General features: G+C 38.3%; 1 protein-coding gene across 1 annotated transcript; it reads right to left on the bottom strand.

Annotated features, from left to right (window-relative positions):
- Positions 1–483: 483 nt before the first annotated feature.
- Positions 484–13,813, bottom strand: KLHL31 (kelch like family member 31). Its single transcript, XM_085324846.1, has 3 exons — positions 13,568–13,813; positions 9,966–11,169; positions 484–7,281 (listed from the first exon to the last, which is right to left on the bottom strand). Exons 2-3 carry the CDS (start codon positions 11,135–11,137, stop codon positions 6,549–6,551), a joined length of 1,905 nt encoding a protein of 634 aa, XP_085180972.1. The 5' UTR covers positions 11,138–11,169; positions 13,568–13,813; the 3' UTR covers positions 484–6,548.
- Positions 13,814–14,160: the final 347 nt, after the last annotated feature.

Below are 14,160 nucleotides of genomic sequence, written 5' to 3'. Positions count from 1 at the left end.
ACAAGATGCCTATGCCTAGGCAAATTAATCCTCCTTAAGGGCTTGACTTTGTTGTCCACAGATAGACAACTAGTGCCATTTGTGATGCCTTGCAGCACCAGGGACATTTGCACAAGATTGGCAGATATGACACAGGATCTATAGAGAATCCACATCCTTTTAGGAYGGCAGCTGGAGACCAGGTGACACAGACTTTTCAGGTGCCCTCAGGAGGCCAGTCACTGCCCTAGATGTGCCTGGGTCCTGGTTCGTGGTCATCAGTTTCCCGTGGCTGTCTGGCAGACAGAACATGCAGTCACCTCTGCTTAAGCATCTGGATCAAGCCCTTGGTGTCAAACACAGGCAACAATTTTTGGCACTTAAAATTTCCCAGCAGTGGAGCAACTTAATCTGATTTCAGAATTCTAATGACATTTTTTTCCTTGAAATTGAGATGTTTTTAATTCCACTAATGTTTCCCATACAATCAAAATGAAAACAAAATTGCTTGTCAGATATTTAATCTATCATCCTTCCCTATTAAGCATGTTGATTATTAAAAATAATGGTGACATTCATTGTTAAAAACAAAGCCATTGTCCTTTTGAAAAAGTCAGAAGGATAGGATAGAAGTGGCTCCAGTGTTATACTGCATACCTTCCTGTGAAGGTGGCTTGACAGCTAGAGCGTAACAGACATTCCCAATTAGTTGATATGAAAGTAAAAATCAGCATGAGTCTCAGAAAACAAAGGATATTTGAACTGCAATCAGAAGTTCATATGGGAACACAGTCTCCCAGTTTCAAACTGACTTTACAATAAGAATAATTTGTTTGTGCTATATGTTAACAGTTTTATTTAAAGCATACAACAAAAGAAATACTAACATGCGTACTAACTGTCACACTACAAATCTTAATGTTTTAAGATAACATTCTCACATTGCATTTGTAGATTTTTTAGTTGTAATATGTTCCCTTGTGCGTTCCATTCTAAAAGTGTGTAATCAGAAAACCTATTTATATAAGCAAAATGTCTAACATGTACCAACTGGGAAAATGCTCTACATAAATAAGTTATATTTTCAACTTTTCATGTTGACAAAAGCAGCCAGGGCATCAACTAATGTAACATCCAGTGTATGTATGCTTGTGTTCCCATTCTTAACAACRGAATTCAACTAAGAACTCCTCACATATTTACTAATTGCTCACTTATGAAAGAACTACATTTTTATTGAAATTTTAATTTTCATTGAGACAACAATGAATTCACACTAGTCTTTTGCATGGCAAAACTCATTGTCTGATATTATCTGTATCACTCAAACAAGCTACGTAGAATTCCATGTGTTCTCCTTTATTCTTTAGGGAACTTCTGGGAACAGAGCTCTGAGAAGTGCCACACTTTCAAAGGAGCACTAATGACTAATTTTTCACTCCTTTCTCCCAACAGGCATTCCAGATGTTGTCCTTTTCTTTACTGTGACCAGCAGCTATGAGATCCTTTGAAACAGAGTCACAGATGAGCTTTATGTGCTATATTAATCTGTGCACCAATATCTTCTTTGGTGCCTTGTGGGATAGTCACTCAGAGAGGGAGAAGGAAAAAGTTTTTAAAAAAGGTCAATATATCATTTATATAAATAGCCCAGTGTGATTCCACCAGGATGGAGTCAGAGTGCAAATAGCTGAATTAAATTTTTGATTATTTATAGAGTAGACCTTTGACAAAAGAACAGAAAGATTCACTGCAAAAAAGGCAGGAGACAGTAGTAGGGCTATCGGCTTCAAGGTCATTCTCCAAATAGGTAGATTCAGAATTTGAAACAAATGTCTTTGCGTGAGTAATTGACTGTAACTTGATTTCTGTAGTTGTATTGAATCCTCAGTCCRTTGTAACCTGAGTCTTGCTTTTCATCAGAAAGTCTGGGCTGCCTCAGATACATAACATAAAGCAAAGGCTGCTTATTGAAAGTTGTATGTAGAAGAACGTGCTTCTCTCCAACACACATTTCTCAAAAGTCTTTGAGAAATGGGAACTAAGTCTTAGTCTGATGACTGTGCTAAGCAGCTGTCTTCCATCTTCCGAACTGGAGGCCCTTGCAATASCTATCCTGAGCATTGCACAAGAACCCTAGGTGCCTACAGAGGATTTYACTGAGAAGCTGTCCCCTAAGACCTAACCCCAAAGGGAAATCTAGTCTCCAGAAATTTCATGTGCCTGCATGGTAAGCGAGCAGCTGAATATTGAGGATCAGTGTCATGCCTTCATGTTGGCCTTCACTAGACTTTGATACTTATCTTCTTACACATTTAGTTGTTGTATTTTGATTCTCCAAATATAAACACATGTGAATAACTRTATATAAAAGAAGTCTCACTGAATTCAAGAAGGTATTCATGCTCATACAATTATTTATGTGATGGTAATGCCTGTGCCTAGAATCCCCAAATCCAGCTGTTACTAGGGCAAAGCTCCCTCTAAACCCAGCATGGATTTTGAAGACGATAGAACTGCAGGATCAATGAAGCMAGGTTTGAAGATTATATAAAGGGCAGTCTTATTCAGTCATTCATCATGTACTTTTCCCTGCATAAACTGCCATTTACAAATTTCAGTATAGCACACTTTTTAACATTTCATAGTTTTAGTTGATGCTAAAATAGTTTACTCCCCTCTTTGACTAGTTATAACTTGGCACTTAAGTCTACTGTACTCTGATTAAATGACAGATGATCTTATGAGTTCACTCCAAGAAGAAATTAAACAACCAGAGCTCATCTAGATAAGAACTAAGCACAGTCTTCCTTACATTGTAACTTTCCAACAGTAAGTTCCTCTCTCATATCCCTGTAACACACTCATGCACCSATATCAACATGATGAAACAAGAAAACAAAGTATTATCAAACTGTTTTCCTCCTAGACTGAAGAAAGATTATTTTTCAGATTTGAATTCCTTTGAAGCACAGATGTTATGGACTATAAAATGCATGGACATAAGGAACTTTGAAGATAACTGCATACATTTTTTTTTTACTGCTAGCATAGCTTTAAAGATCTGTGTTGCATCTTGTGTCGTTGGAAGCTCTCTGCTCTACTTGATAATATTATCATAGACAGTACTTCCCAAACTGCATTTTAAAATTTATTTTGGGGATATACAATGTTTTCCAGCTCAAYTGAATTGTTCCTATTAAATATTTGGGGATTGAAAAAATTGTGCTGGACAAAGATAGAAAACTGTTCCATATCATGTAACATACAAACCATTTTTCACAGTTCTAATGAAACAATATTGTACACAAAAAATGTCACAACTAGGGCAGTACATTAGTATGATCAAAATAATATTAATTTCAGCAGATATTTTCACATATTAAGGGGCAGATCCTGGCTCAATATGCAGTTTAACCCTAAACAGATGTTTAAAGAAAATAATGAAAACAATATAAAGCCACATGGGAGTGCTATAATGATAACAATACTATTTGTTCATCTACCTAAGATTTTGGCCTRAGGTACATACCTAATTTGTGCGATGGCAGGAATATGTGGCCAGTGTTGCTTGACTCCTGTTCTAGGACTTTTTTATTGATTTCTCATGGTGAAGGGCAGTGGAAGCTGAGACAGTGGTCTTGCTTCTGTGTATGGGCAGTTTTGGCAGGCATCTATATGTACTGTTCTGCCAGAATTTGACCAAGAGTGTGAAATCCTACTCATCATATTCAACTGTCCCAGTGAAGTTAACAGGACTTCTTTGTAAGATGGATAGGATTTGGCCCCCAAAGTTTTTAACCCTTTAAGTAGTAGACAGTATTTCATTGCACTTAGCCCATAATTCAAAAATAGCTATTGGGAGACAGAAGATCATTGTTCGCCTAAAGGAAGTGTTGGCTCACAAAAGAGAAAAGCTTGCAACAACATCTGACTACATATCATTTTAGCACTGAATATCTGGAGAAAAAGAGGCACTTGAGTATAACACAATWTCACCCCACATTTATCTGAGGCCAAAATGATTGTTTATTCACTTCCTAGACACTCATTTAATGGGTGCTTTAAAAACACTAAATAACTATCTGCTGTTCATATTCAAATATAATTGGATATGTGTATATGTRACTTCACTGGCCTGAGTGGATAAGCAACTACATCTATTGGTATTACAATTTTACAAAAATTATTGGAACAGATGTATTTTTCAAAGATCTTCTTAAATCCTTTCATAGGGAATATTTGGTCATGACTTTGGGGAAAGAGAAATTGTGCTCTCAGCAAAGAGAATGCTTTTCCTCACTGAAACAGGCAAGAACAGCATTTTTATATATAAAACAGATCAATCTTACTCTGTTATACAATTTTATACTTTGTTCTGTGACTACAAATTTGAATTATTATTCATTTGAATTAAACAGAAGAAAGGGTAACTATATACACATCACATTGTCAAACCTATATGACAGCACTACTTTGACTGAAAGTCATTGCAGTGTGTTATATTTTAATAACATGCAGCACTCAAAAGTAGAACTCAGGATTTAAAATTGTGTAGTCAGGAGGCAGACATGAACTCTGACTAAATTTGAACTGGAAAACAGGACTGAGTACCATACTGTTTAATCCCAGATGATAGAATGAATTACTTTGGCTCTAATACTGTGTGACACTCCTYGCTGATGCTCAGTATGTGACTGTAACAAAGAGCAATCAGATTATGGGAGTTCTGTAAATGTTTGCCTCAACAATGTCTGCATTTAGGGACAATTTTATAACTTTCCCCTTTTGCAAATGAGATAAAAATTTGTCTGTCTTGTTATCACTGCTATGCGTATACTTTCTAGCTGGTACTGTAGCTTGAAGGTGTCAATTATAATGTGAGGAAACTGCATGTGAAGGCCCTATGAACTGGTTAAGAAGACTGAATTTCTACAATTTGGGTTATATTAAGTAATTTTAGTTCCTTTTATTGTTTCTTTCCTTCTCAGACAGAAGGGTGTAGAAATTCTTTACTAATGGCAATTGTTTGGTTCTCAGGGGACATGATGGGATGCACATGCCTTTGGCTAAGGGAACAGGATTAGTTTTCATGATTAATTCCCCCACCAGAAGCTGAAATTAAAAAAAAAAAAAATCTTAGAATATAAACTGAGATGAGCAAGGCTCAAGTCTAATCAGTGGTAAAACTTCACAGACCACAACAGGCACAGTATTAGTCTAGTCTTTGGAAAAAAGTGAATAAGCACTTCTCAGATAATAAGGCTGCAATGAAGGCTTCAAAAGTAGGTACACAGCAGTTTGTCCAGGAAAAGGTTACTTTGGGTCATGTTGTGTACAAAAGGTGTTAAAATATCTCTTTGTTACTTCTAAGGAAAGTGACTTCAATTTCACCCAGTTTTCCCATGATTTACTGTTTTCTACCCATATACTCTATTCTTAAAGCCAAATCCCACAGTCTTTATTCAGCTTTTGTTCCTGACTCCACCAGAAATTTGCCAGAATAAACAGAGTAGGAAAGTTGTCCTACGCATCTTCTCTGCCCTTAGCCCTCGCTGCCTTGTGGCATGCACTCAGCTTCCAGATGAGATGCCACTGCTGTGACAACTCCTGGCTCCTTGTGTTGGTGAGGGCCTTCTCAGAAGAGTGAATGTAACCTGGAGGTACATCTCTACATAGATRGGAAGTGTAGAAACAGGAGGAGGTAACCTGAATGGCCTTCTTGCCTCCCCTCTGGAGTGACAGGAGAGTCTCCACRGATTGTGGAGGAGGATGGTCTGCTCCTTTGTGCATACATGAGGTTTGGAAAGCAACTTGGCATTGAAGGCAGGTCCTTGGGGCTGGTACATAATGATTAGCGGAGCTAACGTATTTTGTGGATTTAGCTCCTGAAAGCCATGTCATAGCATTAGGTATGAGAATTAAAGGGTTTCATTGCAGACAACAGGTGCCTATTTCTAACTTTTTAAGGAGAACAAGTTTTGAAAATTTTTCTGTGAATATCACTACCCCAGAGGGAACATATGTACATGCTATATGCAAAAGCTTTTCCTTAAATGCCTTTCTCAAAATATAAAATGCCTAAAAAAGAACAAAACTGACCAATTTTATGATGACATGGCACATTTTCTAAAGTATGTTGAGTTTTATTACTAGTAATACTTGATTTTCGTTTTGAGTTCTGAAAGCATTTAAAACTCCATATTAAAAAAGCCTCACAACAATCCTCTGAAGCAAGTTTAATCTCTGTTTTACAGGTAAGGAAACAAAGGCACAAAGAAATTAAATGATTTGCCACAAATAGTGAGTAGATGGTAAAAGCAAGAACAGAATGAAACACCTATTACAGTTAAGGCATAACTCTCTGTTCCTGCTAATAAAATTAATCGTATTTCTAATGTGCTGTTTCACACTACCTGTATTAAAGATCATGAAAACTGGCCAATTTACATTGTTAAAATTGTTGCAATGCCAATTTTTTTCCATATAAGCACAAAAATGCTACTTAAAGGGTTAAATATCCTGCTGTGCAGGTAAACATCTTTATTTATTTCTGGTTAGACCAGTACTTAAATACTGACTGGCACAGAAGAGACYGAGCTAGCCCTGGACTCCCTTGTTTTGTTGTTGGGCATGGATATTGTACAACAAGATACTCCCACGGTGGCTTCAGGCAACTCATCTTCCTCTGCCCATTCATTGAGATCTGGGTTATAGCACTGAATGCACTTCTTATATTTTTTCTCTATTTCATTCCAGCCCCCCACTAAGTAAATTTTCCCATTAAGTGTTGAGGCCCCTGCCGTACTAACTCCAGTTTGGAGGGGAGCAACATAACTCCATTGCCCTGTGTAAGGACTGTAGCACTCCACGGGGAGAACATCCACCCTTTCCCCTCGCCCTCCCAGCTGTGAGCCACCCATGACATAGACCCTCTCCAAAAGGGATACAGCACAGTGCCATCCCCTTGGAGTGCTAAGGCTGGATTTATCCTGCCAGTTATCATTAGAGGGGTCATACATACACACTGAACGAGAATAAGCATTATTTATGTAACCTCCAGTGACCAGGATCCTACCATCTACCACTGCACTAGCATGGCAGCACCTGGGCACTTCCAGAGGTGCCTTCATTTGCCACTGATTAGTTGCAGGCACATAGCATTCAACYGAGGAGAGACAGCCCTCGGAGTTGCGACCACCCACTGCAAAAAGAAGGCCATTGAATACATTCAGGCTAAAGTGGGTACGCTTCTGATTCATATTTGCCAGGTGAATCCATGTGTTGAAACGAGGATCATATCTGAAAGCATCAAAACAAAGAGGGTAACTGTCTCAAATATTGCTACAGCAAATTCTACAGTCCTGTATCTGTCCCTCTGTTGCCGCAGGTGTGGAGTTTCTAAATCACTATTTTGTTTTAGTTATTTATTTAGCCCTTTAGAAGTGAGTGGAATGAAACTGGTATTCCTGTTTAAATTAAAAATAAATATAAAATAAATTTAGGTTTTTATTTTTAAAAAATGTTTTTATATCATTCCAAACCAATATTATTTCAAAAAAGCAAATTYGACTTATTCCTGTAATTTGTTTTTGTGTAGGAACCTGATTATAATATTGGGAAGTGATTCTTTTAACATTCAGTGGAAAATTTTAAACTTTTTTACAATTTATGCCTACGAAAGCAAAGATGTCAAAATTTACTCAAAGAATTTTAAAAAGTGTGAGGTGGTGATTTATACTTGCATACTTTGTAAATGTTAGGTGTTTTTCCTTCCACATCATTCATATCAAATTAGTGTGGAAACAACATCTTTATTTCCTAATATCATACCTGTCTGAAATAACATACTCAAACAAGCAATTTTAAGGTAGCAAATAGAGAATTATGATTCCTTAGGATAARATTGTGAGTGAGGTACATAATTAGGCCCATAAACTTATTCTATTGCATGGTGAGGGGATTAGAGAATCATATGATAAAAAGACCATGTTATCTTACATGTACTACATCTGTCAGCTCTGAAAGTTGACTTGCCAACATTAATGGCAGAACAGAGTAGAACCTATACAGTCAAAAACTCGCCCGACCATAAATATCCCCTCATCGGCCACACAACCAAGGTGTGGACTGAACACYTTATGAGTTTTACGAGAAGCTTTATGAGAAGGTGAGGCATAGTCTTAAGGCAGAAGGTTTGGAGAGCAACAATCTCATTTACATGACGTGTTCTTCTGACAAATTAGATTACACAATAAAAACTATCTAGAGAACATTCCTTGTTTCTTAACTTAATAAGCTCATTGATCTCTTCAGGAGAGATTATCTGAATGTTTTTTGGGGGATCAGAAGAGGAAACACTGGTAGCTGTACATTGGCATTGCCTTTCCATTTTCTGTTAATAGATAAAAAGCTGAATTTTCTCACCTCTAGCCTTTTCTTCAAGCTATTGTGTGCCACCAGCTTTTAGGCAAAACTATTTAAAAACTAATAGGAGTTCCTCATAGCCTAACATACAGTAGTACCTTGACTGACCCTTTTCTAACCTTGTTATCACCAATGCACTTCTTGGATGGGAACTGCAATATTAGAGAAAGTAGAGATTATTTGGAGTCATTGCAGAAATAAAAAATACAGTCTTCAAGAAACTATGACATTGTTTCCTACTCTTGAGAAATAAAAAACTACGGGAAATGAAATGYAGAATGAAAACTGGTGAAAGTATGGTGGATGGTGCAGAAGAAAGGCAAGACTGTAACACCTGAAGGCTATTTTTCAGAATTTTCTGTGATGCATCAGCAGCTCTTGAAATTAAGGAAGTCTAATCTTGCTTGATTTTGCGCATTTTAATGCTACTTTAGATCCACTCAGAATTTAAATATTTGAATAGGTATTATTTATTTCTTCTATTTTGAGTAGGTTTTCTCAATCATCCTCACTTCTCATTGTGCACTTGTAACCACAGGGGAGTTTTTGCATGACTTTAGTTGTGTATTGCTGTTCACTCAAACTTTAATACAGGTCTYCAGARAGACCCGGACAGGCTGGAGAGTTGGGCAGAGAGGAACCTCCTGAGGTTCAACAAGGGCAAGTGCAGAGTCCTGCACCTAGGGAAAAATCACCCTAGGCACCAGAACAAGCTGGGGGCTGACCTGCTGGAGAGCAGCTCTGCAGAGAAGGACCTGGGAGTGTTGCTGGATGACAAGTTGACCATGAGCCAGCAATATGCCCTTGTGGACAAGAAAGTCAATGGTCTCCTGGGGTGCATTAGGAAGAGTGTTGCCARCAGGTGGAGGGAGGTGATCCTGCCCCTCTCCTCAGCCCTGGGGAGGCCTCATCTCGAGTCCTGTGTCCAGTTCTGGGCTCCCCACTACAACAGAGACATGGAGCTACTGGAGAGAGTCCAGCACAGGGCTACGAGGATGATCAGAGGGCTGGAGCACCTGCCCTATGAGGAACGGCTGCAAGAGCTGGGCCTCTTCAGCCTGGGGAAGAGAAGCCTGAGGGAGGGATCTTTTCAATGTGTATACGTACCTGAAGGGAGGGCGTCAAGGGGACGGGGACAAACTCTTTTCAGTTGTCCCATGTGGCAGGACAAGAGGCAATGGGCAAAAGTTGAAGCACAGGAAGTTCCTCCTGAATGTGAGGGGGAATTCACTGTGAGAGTGACGGAGCMCTGGCACAGGTTGCCCAGAGAGGTTGTGGAGTCTCCTTCTCTGGAGATCTTCAAGGCCTGCCTGGATGTAACCCTGTCTAACATGCTGTAGGTGACCCTGGTTGAGCAGGGAGKTTGGACTAGATGATGTCCAGAGGTCCCTTCCAACCTTACTGATTCTATGATTCTATGAATAGCATCCATACCTCCCCCTACCCTGTCCTCTTTCTATACGTCTGGACTGTTCATGCTGCACTTCACAGTCCAGCTTGGTCTTTCTCCCTGCACTGTGGGGAATCAATCTCTCCATCCCTTAAAAATAATCAGTTACCTGCAGAAATTGCTGACTGCATGCTTGGCTTGATTCCTGGCATCATTCTGGTCTTCCCCACCGGCCACATACAGAAATCCATCCATCACTGTCACACATTGATTAAAACTTTTAGCAGGCATTTCACTAAGCTTCTTCCATCCATTTTCAGGATCTCTGTATAAGATGTCTCTGCTAAGAGACTTTTCTGTTAGCGCAGGGCGTCCCCCAACAGTAACTAACACTCTGAAACCTCCCCGAATCCTTGTTCTTCTGGACTGCAGTGTATTCTGATGATAGGGAAGCAAATGATAATTCATGGCATCCACTAGAAGCTTATGGCAGTCTGCATCTTGCATCATTCTTGGTACAGTTTGAACATAATTGACGAGGTCTTGAGCTGAGATGGTACCAAAACGGATGTTACCTAAAAGATCTGCAGCAAACTTTACTCTCTTTTGGTCAAATTCTAGCCATTTTATTGCAATCTGGAATGCAACAATTTCAGAAGGCAACTGCAAGTCATCATCTGCAAGAAGTTCATTAATTTGATCAAAAGTAAGTTTTAAGAACTGATCTGTTTCTGAAAATTCAATGAARTTGTCTCTAATAAATTTGTGTGCTGCTTCTTTGGTTGTCTTTAGTCCATATGTTTCTGCAATATTGGCAATGTACATACAATTCTCAACACTGATTTCTTGTATTAGAAAATCACAGCACATCTTTACAAGAGTGTGAATCTGAAGATAGATCGCTGTGGAAATAATACTACCTATTGTATAAAGTGAGAGAGTAAGCTTTCCAGTATAAGCATAGGTGATAACAGTAGCTAGACCCAATGGGGATACATCATTGAGGTCTACTCTTTGTGTGGTTGGATCTTTTTTTAAGATATTGTGAAAGTAGTTACTGCTTGAAGCCATCACTACCTTGTGAACATTGAAGGATTTGGTTTTGGTACTGATAGTCAAGTCACAAAGAAAATTTTCTTGTCTCATTCTGCTTAGACCTTCCAAGAGATTTGGGCTATATGATGAGTCGGAAACTTCAGATGAGATGCAGCTGAAACCATTTCCTCCCTCTAAGAGTCCATTCAAGCCATTTAATTTACTTAGGGGGCCATCTTCCACAATGATTGTCATCTCATTGATATCTGCTTTGTTCTTTTTCACATTCTTCTTCTTAGGTGCCATGACTGCAATGAGCTATTACAGCCAAGAGCTTGCTAAAAATACAATAAAAGGTTTAGAACTATATTGCAGTAACAAAATGTAATATCTGACTGATTATGTAACAAATCTAAACACATATATACATATATACATATTTATCTATCTATCTGTATCTATTCACTACATCTTCCTAAGAACAGGTATATTGGCTTAGATTGGAGTATTGCTGTTTATTAATTACAATAGATATCCAAGTTACAAAGAATACACCTAAAGCAATTCTTTTTTTCTTTTTTTTTTTTTTTTTTTTTTTTTTTAAAAAATTTTTTTTTTTTTTTTTTTTTTTTTTTTTTTTTTTAAAAAGGTTATTAGTCATGCTCCTCTATTCTCATGACATTTGGAAAGTTAACTTCCCTTTCTACACATTAAATGAGTTTGCCAGAGTGCAAAATTTTGTAAAAATATTTTAAAGCCATTCATGATCTAGATCTGAATTCATTAGTCTGAAGTATCAAAAAGATAGAGGCCCCTAACCTGTTCATCCTTACTCCAGGGCTAGTACGGATTTACAGGTAAGTTAATTCAAAATTTGACCAAGAAGTATTAATAGTGGGAGAAAGTAATTTCAAAATTAGCAGTATAAAAGGAGAAAGTGAATTTCTGTATGATGYTATGTCGATTTTAGGGTTAGGATCTGATCCCAATTGCTTCCAGGTTTGTAACTTTAGATTTGTTAGACTTATAATATTCTATATCTCATATCAGATTCACAAATAGTTTTTATTCATAGCAAACTTTGCTTGCTTTTCCATATCAATAATTTGAAACTATTATAATCTTATTTTCAGGATTTTGAGGAGATTTAGGAGGAAGAGGGGATGTCTAACTTTTCCTTGAAAAAGATTTTGTGTAAACTCTAGCAGAATGTGTTTACACATTCTTTCTGTGTGAAGAAAATAATTATTTCCATGCAATTTTATTAGAATAGATGTTTGAATTATACACATCAGCTCTAGGCAAATTCCAGCCCTTGCTGAAATGAAGAGCCAAGCTTTTGGCAAATGCACTGTGAGTTGGCCCTTAAGTAATCCTCAAAGGAGCTATTTAAATATATATATATATATATGTGTGTGTGTGTGTGTGTGTGTGTATGTGTATATACACATATACATCTATACCAGAAGGAAAGCATTGATCCTGCAAACTACAGTTAAAAGCAGAATTGCTGATAACAGAATATTCTTCAATATATCCTTCATCTTAAAACAATTATAGCAGCTAATTTTTTGGTGATCTTTGTGTTCCTAAAAGACAAAACATGTGAAAATACTCTTTAATGACAAAACAGAAACTGGATTATTTAGTAGTTCAAAATGAGAAATAAATTTCCATTAATATTTCAATCTACAACTTTACCACATCATTATTTCTTTAAATGTATAGCATGTAACAAAACAATGTTATAATTATAGAAAGGAATGGTTGTTGCCTGTGAGTACCAGGATTTTTTTTTTCCCTGAGGGGTGATGACTACAAGCAGAGCTGTAGGGGGGAAGGCCATGTGTGCTGCAAGTGTCAGTGTCACTGCATGCTGGCGCAAGCCGCGATCCCGAACGTGGCTGGGCCGGCGCGGCGGTCAGCTGCTGCCTGCCTCCCCCCGCGGCGGCCGCATTCCAGAAGCTGCATCTGTTGAGACCTATCAGAGTCACCTCCAGGAATAGCAACRGCCCAGCAGCTTGCCATTTTAAGATAGGTTCAGTCGAAGGTGTATCTGCTCTTCTGCGTATACTTTATTGGTCTGCACATTTTTTTGCAATAAAACCATGCTGTTGCAAGTGTAACGTGCATTTTTTTACTGAGAATAAAAACAAAACAAAACTTTTGGATGTGTTTTTCTGTTAGCCACGTATTTATAGCTTTTTATATTTATAGCCACAGATTTACAGCTAGCTAGGAAATACTCTTTTGGCAATCATATTTTTGAGCCTAAGGATTTTAGAAACCTATAATTTTACAAATTTTCATACATGTGCCACTTAATACACCTGTATGAAACTGACTGCACTAAGTCAATCTAAAGCTCATTTAAAYACAAAATTTTAAGCTGTTTGTTAAGAAATGTCCACCCTAAAATYTTTCCTGAAAGATACTTTTCATCAACAGAAATTTCCCTAGCTAGTTTACTGTATAAGCACATAAGTGAAAGGAAATGCAAAACCAGTGAAACAAATCAGACGACTCTGTAATAAATCAAAGTTACTGAACTTTGAAAACCCTGAATGATTTGGTTTTCTATAGCCTTTTGCCTTTACCTAAGTTATTTCAGCTTAAGAACAACTCATGCCAAAGGATACTCCAGGGTCCAAAACAATGCATTCACACAGACAGCCTTCCCCCCTTTACAATTTTGTCTCCTAAGTACTATCAAAATCAGGATTTAAAATTCCTTACCCTCCTCAGAAAAATGTTGTCCCAGACCTGTCCAAGAAGTTGTCAATGCAAATGTCTCTTCCTAGGAAAAATGAGAAGACAAAAGGAGAGGAAAAGTAGTAAAACTAAGGGAGAAAGATGAGAGGCCACTTGGTAAATCCCAGCTTGCGGTTTCCAGCGTGATCCTTTGCTGTCAGAGTGAGCAAAAGAGACCGGAGTCTGCGCTTGGGCGCTCTTTAAAATGACCCCTCCTCTCCGTGCCTCTCTCCCAGCCACTACCCTGCCAAAGGAATTAAGTTTCCCTGGCTTGTCTGGCCTTTAGAAACCAGGGGAACAAACCTGGCTCCTTAAAATATATAGGTACAAGGAAGAAAAGGAGGGGAAGGTGAAGATAGCAGATCCACACGGACTGAATTCGTCCCACGTAACTGGAGGGTTGACCACTGGATTCCCCACCTCAGAGTCAGATGTCTTGGCTGGGCTAAGTGATGCCAGGAGGTGGTGAGGTTGGGCCAAAGCCCATACGCTCTGTGGGGAGACTTTGGAAATGCCAAGGGAAAGCTGGAGCTTTACTTCCACTTTTCTCAGGCTTTCGGTGCCTGGCTGTGGCGGAG

The sequence above is a fragment of the Rhea americana genome, unplaced genomic scaffold (assembly GCF_003343005.1).
Source record: "Rhea americana isolate MKP2758 unplaced genomic scaffold, rheAme1 scaffold_94, whole genome shotgun sequence".
Lineage (NCBI taxonomy): Eukaryota > Metazoa > Chordata > Aves > Rheiformes > Rheidae > Rhea > Rhea americana.
Note: the sequence above shows the minus strand (reverse complement) of the source record. Positions and strands in the feature narration are given on the sequence as shown.